Source organism: Orbicella franksi, chromosome 3 (assembly GCF_964199315.1).
Source record: "Orbicella franksi chromosome 3, jaOrbFran1.1, whole genome shotgun sequence".
In the NCBI taxonomy this organism is placed as follows: Eukaryota; Metazoa; Cnidaria; class Anthozoa; order Scleractinia; family Merulinidae; genus Orbicella; species Orbicella franksi.
Genome location: NC_138147.1, coordinates 20202501 through 20215310, shown reverse-complemented (window position 1 = coordinate 20215310; position 12810 = coordinate 20202501). Strand labels below are relative to the sequence as shown.

Genomic DNA, 12810 nt, shown 5'->3' with positions numbered 1-12810 from the left:
TTCTAATTTTACAGCCCCCTTCAAAGACTTTTTTACGGCTTTATGGGCCACTTAGGCATGAAGAGGATTATGTATGTCAAAGGCTTTTTGCTTTTAACCCTTTCACTCCCGTGGGGAAAACCACATATTTTGTAAAACAGTAAGTAGATTCCAGGACCACACATAGTACACCATTTGAAAGACATTATTTGTGGGATACCATACATTATAGTAATAAGCATAGAGGAAGCCTCAGTTTGAATTGAAAATCATTCAAAACGAAAAGCGTTAAAAAATATCTTACTCCTTGTATAGTTAAGGTATACCCCTGAACTACAGGTTAATATGCAGCTCTTAAAGTATGGGTATTGTCAGATATTAACTTGATCTTAAAAGTCTAAGAGGAAAAAGTTGCACAATTTGTAGGGGTGGTTAATCAAGCCTTGTGTAGGAAGGGGGTGTGATTTTATGCTTTCAAAAGACAGATCTGTCCAAGACCTTTTTGCTCTTCAAATGTGATAAAAATCGACCAAATATTGAGCATGTAATGGTATTTTGTGCCACATGGCACTCTTGGGAGTGAGAGGGTAAGGGTCTCTGTGGGTTTGCAAACCATTTACGTTTTAAACTGTGCTATTCTTTCGAAGTGTTAATGTGACATTTTATCATAACCAAATTCCCAAAACGTCCAAAGATGACAAGGATACCCACTTGAAAACAACGTTAAGACACTAGAGTTTTGAGAAGAATTTCCTATAAATGAGGTTTGAGGGGTGAATTTTGAGCAACTGACGTAATAATCATTGTTTGCTTGATATGTCTAACTCTAATCACTTGTGATTTTCTTTCTAGACGCCAAATGCAATCAGTCATGATTAATGGTGATTTGATTCAGTGGCTATCACAACTGTTGATGGACCATGACAACTTATCAGATTACACACTGGAATATTCTGTTGCCTTGCTCATGAACCTTTGTTTGCGCTCTGCTGGTAAGAGAAACAATGACTCCATGTATTTTATTATAGCACTGAAAAAGGAAACAGCTACATTTTGGATTAGAAAATAGTGCAAAGAAAATACACGCGCTGATTGATTAAAAATTGTGTTTCTATTATTAGATTATTAGATTATGAGCTTGAGATTTCTATGCGTGATAGTTGACTCGGGCTGCACCCTTGACAACTATCACGTATAAAAATCGAGAGCGAATAATCTAATTGTTTTAGTATAAATCTACTAGTCGTTCAAAACTTTATCTAGATTCTGTTCACAGGGACTTTGAAAACGCCAAGAAGAGGCCGTTATTTTGTTAACAAGCCCACACTGCTACGCTACTCACTATCTATTCACGGAATAGATAGTGAGTAGCGTAGCCAATCACAGAATGGCATTCATGATAGAACGCTAGTAGATTTATACTAAAACTTGATAGAAACACAGTACGTGCTTTCTATTTCGTAAATAAAAATGTTCTGTAATTACTGATTTCGTTGCTGTTGTGTTTGATATCACAATGTAATACTGTGATAACATTCTCATTCTTCAGGAAAGAGAAAATGCATAAAAGATGCTGCTCACATTCTTCGAGTGCTCAGTGATCTTTTAGGACATGAAAATCAAGAGGTAAAAATGCACGTGGTTGTTGGCAGCTGTTAAGTATGTACAGTGTTATTCACTTAACACCTTTTTTAACTTTTGAAATGCAATCAAATTGGTTATGAAGCCCTACAAAGTTCTTTGTTGTATGTTTTTTGCATGTTTTTGTCTGAGCAACTAACCTAAAGAAACGTTTCAGTTAACTTGCTTAATTCGTACATAGTGTACAAGAGCGAAACAAAGATTGATCGTGGTCATGGAGCTTCTGACAGAATTCCTGTCATCTTTGTTTGTCAGGTTTCGTAACCATTCCTCTTAATTAACTAAGAATAAATTTTCCTATTTCGTGTGTAAGTCGTACCAGGTCATTCAACTTATTGAAAGTCAACGGTCTACATTCTTTCGTATAAAATATTTGGCTCTGTGTGGTACTAAGTGTGATTTTTTTGGGTCATATTATTCTTTTTTTAATAGATTCGTCCATATGTGAATGGAGCGTTGTACAGTATTCTGGCATTGCCAACTGTGAAAGAGGAAGCACGAGCTCTGGTAATGATTTTATTCACTTAATTTTGTGTATCAAAAAGTGTCCATTGGGTATTGGGGGCTTCCTATTGTCTTACAAAAACTACATAAATGTAGGTTGGTAGAAAGCCTAATAAACAAATCAATCAATCAACTATTAGCACGTTTCGTCGAGGAGCTAAGAACTCGTTTTTAAATACGAACGTGTATAAATGAGAACTATAGAGCTAAGAACTCCTCATGTAGGTGTATGCTTTCTAAGTATGGAATTTGTCAATTTATCCAACAGTGTAGTAGCCTGCAAACTGCAAACACAGATGCATTTCCGGAAAGTAATCAATGTCACCATCATATCAATCCTATCACAGAATGACATTTAGTGCTCCATTGAATTTCCTTTTAAGGCATTGACACACCAGTGATTTATATGCCCATCACAGCAACTTTGATCATCTGCGAAATTGCAAGTGAACTGGTTGCTGGCATCATAAACAAAGCTATTGGTCACTGGGTGAAGAGATACGTATTCATTTAATTTTACAATTTCAAAAGTCTTATGCATGCTTACAGTTTTTGCGACAAATTGGTCCTAAATGTTGCTTGTCATTTTACACTCAACCGAGTGATAACCAAATAAAAACTTACCGCTACAGTCACAGCATCTACAAAAAGACTTCATGCCATATTCCATGTAATTATTGTTGCTGTCATGTGCTTGTTATACAGGGAATGGAGGAGATCCTTGAGTGTTTCCTGAAAGACGACAACCCTGATATGACCAGGCAGATTCAGTTTATTATCAAGCAACTTAACACTGGTGGGATATTTGTTACTGCATATCATTGTGTATTTTTGTCTATCATTGCACAGATTATCCAGTTTTTAAAAGTTCTAATTGGTTTATTTATTGCAATTTTTGATTGATTAGTGAGATCTTAACCGGTTCAAAATAGCTCTGTCATTTTTGTAGAAGTGCCCACAAACAGTGAAAAATGGTGTAGACAGCCCTTTTTGCTTCTGAGACACTTCTTTTGGTCACCTGTATCAACCGAGTTCTTTTTTTTTTTTCAGTGTCAATAGAAAAAATTTTGATACGTGGGTCAGTTTGGTGAACACAATGTAATCTATAATTTTGGTGGAATAATTTTGTTGGTTTTGAAATTATTATTTAAATTACAGATGATCCAACTGCTTCAAATGATCCCGAGTCTGATGATGAAGACGAGGAAGATGATGATGATGTGAGTTGTCGTGCTTAGTAACTTCTGGTACACAAATCATTTTAGACAATGTCGTTAAATGTATTCCTTATCTTGATTTACCCAATGACCAAAGGGTTAAAATGAACTCCGTCCAGTTGCCTCGACACTCTTCTATCATTCATTTTCCGAGTTCAGTGACTCATGACCACTTTGAGCAGTTTCTTTTTCAAGAGTTTGGTGCATTGTGATTTCTATGGTATGCAATATAGAATACGCTCAAACTTATGTCAGCAGTTCCTAATAGTTTACAATCGTAACTTAGATAGTGGATTTTTGTAGCAACAGATATACAGTATGACACACATTGTACCACTGTTTACTTTGCACTCTGTACTCTGGTCTTTAGGGCTGGGTTAGGCATTTGAAAACTATCGTGTCATCAGGAGAGAAATACGATATTTGTATCAAGAGTGTTATTTTTACTATCGTCATTAGTAAAATCTTTGTGTCGAGAGTGTTATTTTACCCATGTTGTTGTCCTTAAGCCCTGGCCAAACGGACTCGCAAGTAGACGCAAGTTGAAAACTTCGGTCTACTTGCGACTCCGTTTGGCCAGGCCTTGCGCACACTTTTGTTGGCTTGCGATGACTTGCGCTCACTTTGGTCGAGATCAAATTCGACGCAAGTTTTTCACCGTTTGGCCACCCAACCGAAGTCAACGTAAGTTGAGTGACGTCCATTTCCTATTATCAGCCAATGAAATACTGGATATGTCTGCCTAGAAATTTTTTTTTTTTTTTTTTTTTTTTTGCAACTTGCGTGTACTTGCAAGGAAACTTGCGAGTCCGTTTGGCCACCCAACGCAAGTTTCTACTCAAAATCAACTTGCGGCCACTTGCGACTACTTGAGAGTCCGTTTGGCCAGGGCTCAGTTTAAGAGAAATAAACCTTTGTGTTGAGAGTGTTATTTTTACCATCTTGTCATTGCGAGAAATAAGAGTTTTGTGTTGAGAGTGCCATTTTTACCATCTTGTCATTAGGAGAAATAAAAGTTTTGTCTTGAGAGTGCCATTTTTACCACCTTGTCATTAGGAGAAATAAGAGTTTTGTGTTGAGAGTGTTATTTTTATCATCTTGTCATTGGGAGAAATAAGAGTTTTGTGTTGAGAGTGCCATTTTTACCATCTCCTCATTAGAAGAAATAAGAGTTTTGTGTTGAGAGTGCCATTTTTACCACCTTTTCATTAGGAGAAATAAGAGTTTTGAATCGAGATTGCCATTTTTACCATCTTGTCATTAGGAGGGAGATGCTATTGATGCTGAGCTGGACAAACAGGAGATGCTTGAGCCACTTGATGGAGAGTTGTTTGGAGAGGAGTTGCTTAACACTCAGTATTCAATGGTATATTGTTTGTTTGTGGCCCAGAGATTGAAGGCTTGGGTTTAACATTTGTTGAACGACATCTCGCTGTGTTGGGCAAAACTCTGTGCTTATCTGTAACGTTGAACATTGTTAAGAGAGGACGAAGGGTTGTAGCTTGACCAGTTAGTATTTCATGCAGTGTAAAACTTGCTCAAGCTAAATATTTAATGTCAGCAAACAGTTCCAAACGAAATTCGAAAAATTGGCTGTCGTGTTTCACGTTCTCAAAATACGTGGAATTTTGTCATTTCACGTTGTTGTTTTGCAGAGGACACACATGTATTGTATTAAGATTTATAACGCATGTGCATAGTCATTGTTCGGCTCATAAAGTCTTTTTTTGGTGGCATTTTCGTTGCCGTTTCTGTCATGGTTTTCTCCAGCTCCCGTTTTTCAAATTTATCCCCCGTGAGTTATTTTTAGATGTGGTATCCAGTCCTCAGGCGGATCATGCTACCACGCTTTTTGCGTTGATGCTTTCACGGACAATTAAATGCGAGAAAAGCCGCTTCGACCGTCCACGTAAGTAAGATTTGTAATGCAGGGTCGGCTCTCTCCAGTCCCCCCGGGATTTCTTAAAACGGGAGTGATCTAAAAATAACTTGAGGGGGCTATCCTGAGAAGAAGGCTTATACAGGGGATTAACTCCTTACACTTCATCCTCTCTTGACAACATTGAACGAAACAGAGGTCAATTTTATTCCATTCAGAAAGTTGCAACTTGTTGTTTGCAAGTCGTGAGATGTTGAATTTACACAGTGTTACAGTTAATTTAAACAGTGTTTAACCGGTGTATATCAACTCATGAATAAGAACACTCTGAATATGTAGCTTGATTCCAGTATTCCATGGGTTTATATGAACAGTGTCTCTCGTCTCCTTGTCGTTACACAGACAGACAGACAAAAATTAAAGCTCAGTAGCTTATGGGGTCGTGCCCATACGTGTAGTGGCTATACTTGTCTTATATTGCAAGCAGGGTTCAATAAATCGGTACCAGTCCACGTGCCTAGGTAAGTACCTTCTATAAGGTATTTGTCCAGAGAAAGGTTTTATCAATAGATATTAGTTATTGATCACTGCCGATTTTGAAAATATTATTTTTCTGTTTATTAGTATCATTTTTTTATTTTACTTTTTGCAATTTTCGGCAGAAAGCTGCGCCATCAGAACAACCAAAGAACAAGAAAAAGGTACATGAATAAATAAATAAATAAATTAGACTTTATTTAACGAGGGTAACGTAATTTACTGGTTGCCCAGTAGTTTACAATATGGCCCTCCCTAATTTTACATAAAATCATTTACATATTATATACTTATGAATAGTGATTAAAATTTAAATTAACTGAATACAAATAAGATCTAGAAAGTGCTACTAATTACAAAGTGCTCTAGTGTAGCATTTTGTACATTGATATGAAATGAAAAGCAACATCCACTTGTTAACGTGAAAAATGAGGCAAGTTGGTGGAGCACTGCATCGGTTTCTCAGAGGTCATGTTTCAACTGCAGTTCATAGAAATTATGTCGTTCATCGTATTATCATGTATTCATTGCATTAACCGCCATTTGCCTGCAGACATTTATTTGTCCCATGAGGGAACAGCAGGAGTGAGGCTGGAAAATTGCTATGAACTTCAAGGAAAAGATTAGGTCCATGAATAAATATTGTTCTGGTTTTAGACACAGGGTATCGTGTTTATTTATCCTTTGACTGCCTTCACACGCAGAGGCGTTGGGGGGGGGGGGGACTGAGAGGGGGAGGGGGACGGTGAGTAACTTCTTGCCCGAAAAATTTACACAAAGCCCTAATGGGTGAGTTTTAACATTGGGATACAAACGCACTCAAATTGCAGTAAAAACATAAACGTTCACACTTTTCACGTGTAATGAAGCTGTTATGATTCCAAAACGCTACTCTGTGACCTCGATCGACAGCGTACCCGATTTACATGTAGTAAAATCAGTAACTTATCAGTGTGTTTTAGCTGTTGACTGCCTTGTCTTGGCTAATTTGAAGTTATATTATTTAAGCCGCCTTGCAAACCAAGGTGGCGCGTGACTATGTTTGTTGAGAAAATATAAAATTGGAAGAAAAGAGTTGGAGAAAAGAACTGTTATACAAGACAGCTCAACAAGCCTTCGATTATACTTTTTACTTTTCATTGGACTCTGGCAATAACTTCTGCATAGGTCGGTAAACTGTCGTACAGCAGCAACAACTTCTTGTCAGGACCACCCTCATCCGCGAGGTCAAACTAGATGGACTTGCGTCGTCAATGATTCAAACCATACACAGTGATATTGTTAAACACGGTCACAGTAGATGTTGTTTGTTGTTTAGATTTCAGCGAGTCTTGGTCTAGATCACCCTCTTACAAGGCCGACCACTCCAGGAGCAAGAGCTGTGGAAACAATTCAAGGTAAAGCAGCATTAAACGCAACTTAAAAAGATCGACTATTCAACAATTAGATTACGAGCTCGAGATTTCTATTGCGTGATAGTTGATGAGGGTGTAGCCCTAGTCAATTATTACGCATAGAAATCGAGAGCAAGTAATCTAATTGTTTTAGTATAAATCTACTAGTCGTTCATCTAAACTTGATCTAAATCGTCTTCGGAGACTTGTCTAACACGCAAAGAAGCGGCCGCCAGTTTGTTAACAAGCGCATACTAGATTGCTACTCACTATCTATGACGAAATGGATAGTGGGTAGCGTAGCCAATCAGAGAACGGCATTCGTGATAGAACGCTAGTAGATTTATACTTAATGGTAAATACCTTACGTTTTCTTGATTTTGTGGCAGAAGGTGAAAATCTCTGTTTTATTATAAATCTATAGGATCATGTTTGTTTCCGCCAAGGTCCCTGTTTTTATAGCAATGCCATTTCATTTCAATTTCTCTTTCAGAAAATACCTCCAGACCGTCGACCACAACAATAAGATCAAAATCTGAACAACAGGTTGGTCACAAGTTATACTAAGGTTATATGTAGGAATTCCTAGGATTTCTCTCTTATGTCCGCTTTGTTTTGCCGAGTTACTTTAAAAACAATTGCTGACCAGCCACAATGTCATAAACAACAATTCAGCGTCTCAAACTTATTGCCCTCTTGAGCATAATTTCTGCAACTCCTCACCTATTTTTGTTTTAGCTATGGTTTTCTGCGTGCACTTCCACTGGGACAAAATGATGGTTACTGTATTGATGCTAACTGAAAATTACTGTTCTTTATAGCCGAGCAGACCCTCAACTTCATCGAAATCAAGGCAGAGCTCCAGGCCAACAACAGAAGGTGAATATCACATGATAGCTTACTGAGCTTGGAATTTACTTTGTTCTTTCTTTTTTTCTTTCTCCGTCAGATTTTACAATGTAAACGTGTATGTTGGGGAGATTAGACGGTAGCGGGGCGGTGTTGTTCGCGCACACAAACTACCACTTATCTATCATGTTTCATGCAAGATGTCAAACACGAGAGATCGTGTTTTAACACATTTCGAAACACCGAAAAGAGAGGTGACAATAACTCATGCAACAGGGTATTTTGACGAACTTTGGGGGTGTTTGGAAATGCGGTTAAATAGCACTGTGTCTCAAGTGTTTGATGTCTTTTCAATCAAAACTAAAACTGAATTTGCTGGGCAAGTTGCAAAGTTCCAATCAATGGTAAGGAACTCAATACTTTGACAATTTCCTCAGATACACCAACAAATGAGTTAGATTGTCAAAGTGCAGTGGCTTTATCGATATGGGAAAATTAATTTTGTTCTTTTTTTGGCTTACAGAAAGACCTCCAAGCACTAGGAAAGTAAGTTGAATATTTTAGTCAGTTCATGCCTCAGTCCTACACTGTTCAGAGTTGAAACATCGTTTATGTACGCTTTTGACATGCTGGTGTAACATAACGTTTGTCTTGGCTAAAAATCCCTCCATAGCTCTTCAAAATGTTTTTGCTTAACGGTCGTAAAAACAGCAGAGTAACAGCAATTTTCAAAAAAGAAACAACGTTTTTCATTTTACAAAACATGTTTCGACATTTCTATGTCATCTTCAGTTGCAAATGTTCGACGGTTGTACATTGTAGAATTACACCATAAAATTAACGTTACCAATTTGCGGAATATTGAAATACACTCGAAACAAAGAATAGCAACAGTAGTTGAGACAGAATCAAAAACACTAACAGAAAAAAAAAGAACAATGCAGAGAGAAAACATCAACAGAAGAAAAATATATTTATGTATATATAAAAAAGTAAAATAAAATGAACAAAAAATGAAAAAGAATTAAAAAGAAAGAGACAAATCTAAGTGCCCCAGCTGTTGGTTTAGGGATGAAATTTCCCACTTAATATACAGTGCCTCTTTTTGCTTAAACACTGAATGGGAGAAGGGTTTGAGAAGTGAAAAAGGTAGTCTTTGAATCCTTTGATCTGCGCCTGCAAATTGAATGAGAAATAATAATAACTGCAAAGACATGAATGATCTTATATCCGCTTGCAACGTATAACTGTTAGTACGTTGTTTACAAAGGAAACAAAGCCTAATGTAGACGATGGAAGTGTGGCTGCTCCTCAACCAGTCAAGCCTTCTGTCGTTAGGTAAGCGGTTGTAAAGCTTGTCTTTGATTCATTCGCTCGGTAATATACCTTAGTCGAGTGATGTTACAAGGTAACATGACAATAATTCTTTACTTACTACGACAACGGAGCACGACAACGGAGCGTGTACTCCAAACTCAGCTGCCTTGGCTGCCCATAACCAAGCATCATTCCAATCTTTCGTTTCTTTGTTCTTTGTTGTTCATTCATTGACTTGTTATTATGCCTGTTTGTATGTGCACCAATAGCTATTAACTCTTTAAATCTTTTACGTTCCTTCTAACTAACTGTATTCCGTTATTTGTGTGGACTTATCAATGCCTTTGTTGTTGTTTTTTATTCTTAACGTTTTAGACCACAGTATGAAACACCCTTTGTTTCAAGACCCAAGATCCCTCGCACTCCCGATTCAAGACCACGAACAAGCACCCCACCACCCCTTGGGCGCTCAGCCTCTCCTCCCAGACCAACATCAAAGGATGGCAGGCCTGGTGAGTAGTATTAATTATTCATTGAAGTTGCTATTTCTATTCTAGAAGGTGCTGATTATAAAGGAAGGGATTCTGCACGGCTAAGATCCTTTGTGTGTGTGTTTGTATCGATAGCATTTCCAACTAGGAAATACGCGGGAAAAGTGTATATTTACATACAAGAAGTACAAAAATACCCTTGAAAATAGGCAAGAAAATTTGTAAAAATATCTGAAGAAGAAAATCATTGAGAAAGCTAAGACAAGAGTTTAAATGACGAATGATTTCAAATCAACCTGATTCCACTCCCAACTGATTTTACCCTGTGTCTACATTTTCTTTGCAAAACATGCGGTCAATAGGGCGATCATTTTTCTCTATTATTGAACGCAGTGTTTTGATGGCTCTAGTCTTTTATGACAAAGATATGTTAGAAAAGCTAACGATGCAAAGAACCCAGCAATTCTCACCTTTTTCTTTGTTACCAAAAGACCCCAGTTAAATGCAGCGCATGCGCAGTTACTCAAAACATTTTGACCGATTGCTTTTGCATAAACTTGCCGATTTCTAACGATCCAGTCGTTAAAATTTCAAGAAATTTGGCCAAAAAAAAAAGCAGTTCAGAAACCACGTGAATGATCTATCACAAAAAGTCTGAATTTTGACATAGGGAATTTTCAATCATACAGAACATGCAGAGAAAACGATTTGCGGCGAATTACGAAAATCGTCTATGTCAAAATTTATTAGAACAGTGTTGAAAGAAGGGATTTAATGTCAATTTGTAGTGGGCAACTGATGAAAAAATCTAACGACTGTATTTTTTTTAAATAAACAAAAACCATTTTTTAAGCCTTGTTTTTAACCAGCCCCGTTGCCATGGCAACAGCCACACCTCGGCCAAAATGCGAGAATAAACCCTTCTGTGGTTAACCTTGACTCTTGCAAAAAACGGGCGCCAAAGCATAAATAGTTCTTGAAAACTGTGTTCGGCCACCTTAATGGTAATTGAACTGACTGGGGTGCAATTTGGTCTCAAATCATACGCGTGATTTCAAAATTGAACGAGCGCGCAGCGCGACAAATTGCATGACACGAAGTTCAATTGCCACGTTATTACAACCATTTTTAATCGCCTCGGTCAGTACCAATATTTTATTGATCCAGTAGCCGGTTTGTTAAAAGCAGAACCAGAAACGCTTTTACCTCTCATTTTGTATGCAAAACACAAAAAGATACAATTTACGACACAAAATAGCGTGATTCGTGAATAAATTGCTCTGGCTTTCCTGTAATTGATTTCTAGCCTTGAAATCTGATAGGTTGTTTTTTTAGTGTTCCACTCTCATTGGCTGGGAAAAAGATGCGATTTAGAGCTATTTAGAGCACAAAAATAGTGCGATTCGAGAATAAATCGCACTCTTGAGAGCCAATCAGATTGTGAGGATCACAAGTGATTTCAAAATGGATGTAATAAAACTTCTATTTAATGAGTTTTTCGTGATGCCCTAAATATTAAATGAAAGTGTCAAGTCCTCGTCCATATCACCAAATAACCTCATCTGACAATTATTTACAACTTGTCGCCTGTTTGTAATCGAAGAAATCGCTGACAACAGTTGAAGTGGTGGCGATCGTATTCTCATATCGTAAAAGCCGTCATAACCTGTAGTTTCTTCTTTTAAAAGAACCAGTTTTCTGACGTCTTGAGAATTGATCCTGGCAGTCACAGTAGAGTATAGAAGCTTCATTTTCACTGAAATGTCGAGACACGTAGCACAAGTATTAGATAAGCTGGACATCAAAGAATTGTCTCATTTCCTTATGAGTGTTAGCCCTAGGAACGGATACTGTTGACCGCACAAGGCAAAGGAAAGTGCTTTCCACCCCAGTTGGATTGGAACTCCACGACCTCCGAAATCTTCTTCAGTCCCCAGATTCCCTCGTGGAGCTAACTATGGAAGGAAGTTCCTTGGTTATCTTCAGCAGTTAATTATGATTTCTAATTTTTTTCTTTACTGGAAACTATTGTTGCGTAGTGGTTGCCATTTGATCGCAACGATCACTGAACATAATAATTTTTTCGCCATGGTATTGATCTTGTGGAAGCCAGGGTTGGAAGAGTCTCACCGTTTTTACTTTTTTCAGGTACGTCGTCGTCAAGGAAAAGTAGTCACTCAAACGAACAGCGCAACACAACATCAAGATAACTGAACAAGTCCACCGAGAGATCGCTTGCCTTACATATGTTCCCATGTTCCCTTGATGTCGTGGATGAAGAACATAAGTATGCCCGTCACGTCACTTCGGCAATGACAAATATTGCTGTCAAAACTTCTTCTCATGCAGCCTTAGGTGAAAGGTGTACTTTACGCAAGTTACGACGACCAACGAGAAGAATACTTACTTCGATTATGCATATCTAGAAATTTCTTGCCCCCTTCTGGAAACTGAGACACAGAGAAATGACCAGTTTCTAAGTATTTTCGAGAGCATCAATTTTCGTATTTCTGTTAGGAAGTGAAGGCATTCTTCACGTGCTTAAATAGACACCAATCTCCACGCGCTCGGTCAACTCGATGGGCGTGGCTCAAGTGACAATAGGAAGCTCAACGGCGACCACGGCAACGAGAACGTCACCAAACAAAAGGTTTAATGTGAAAAACAATAGCTGTGCATGTGGCTTATAAACCTTTGTACATTTCTTTTCCGTCCCCCGCAACAACAATATAATACAATACAAATACGAACGAACGACGACCCGTACCATACGAAATACAATACGAACAACGACGGCTAATTTTTCGTAGTTCCATTTGGAATAGACCTTTTTTGACTGGGAGGTTTGTTGCTCCATTTCAGACCATGTGATGATACTCTTGAGAATTCTTCCTTTCAAATTTTCAAATAGTCACGTGGATATAATTAAATAATTTTTAGATGGATAAAAGAACAACTCTCTAGAGAATATCACGTAGTCTGTAATGGAAAACAAACCGCCC

At 37.9% G+C, this 12810-nt stretch overlaps 1 protein-coding gene across 2 annotated transcripts in view; it reads left to right on the top strand.

The window, feature by feature from the left end:
- The window catches only part of LOC145482585 (lisH domain-containing protein ARMC9-like), a 44194-nt gene that overhangs the window by 30649 nt on the left and 735 nt on the right, over positions 1-12810 (top strand). For both annotated transcript variants that reach the window (XM_081461182.1, XM_081461183.1), the window contains exons 13-26: positions 832-971; positions 1529-1605; positions 2053-2127; positions 2830-2920; positions 3283-3344; positions 4606-4707; positions 5883-5921; positions 7076-7154; positions 7645-7697; positions 7973-8030; positions 8524-8546; positions 9271-9338; positions 9693-9829; positions 11957-12810. The exon at positions 11957-12810 is cut by the window's right edge and continues 735 nt beyond it. In XM_081461182.1, coding sequence (XP_081317308.1) covers positions 832-971; positions 1529-1605; positions 2053-2127; positions 2830-2920; positions 3283-3344; positions 4606-4707; positions 5883-5921; positions 7076-7154; positions 7645-7697; positions 7973-8030; positions 8524-8546; positions 9271-9338; positions 9693-9829; positions 11957-12018 — 1066 coding nt within the window. In that variant the 3' untranslated portion in view covers positions 12019-12810. The remainder of the gene's footprint in view (positions 1-831; positions 972-1528; positions 1606-2052; positions 2128-2829; positions 2921-3282; positions 3345-4605; positions 4708-5882; positions 5922-7075; positions 7155-7644; positions 7698-7972; positions 8031-8523; positions 8547-9270; positions 9339-9692; positions 9830-11956) is intronic.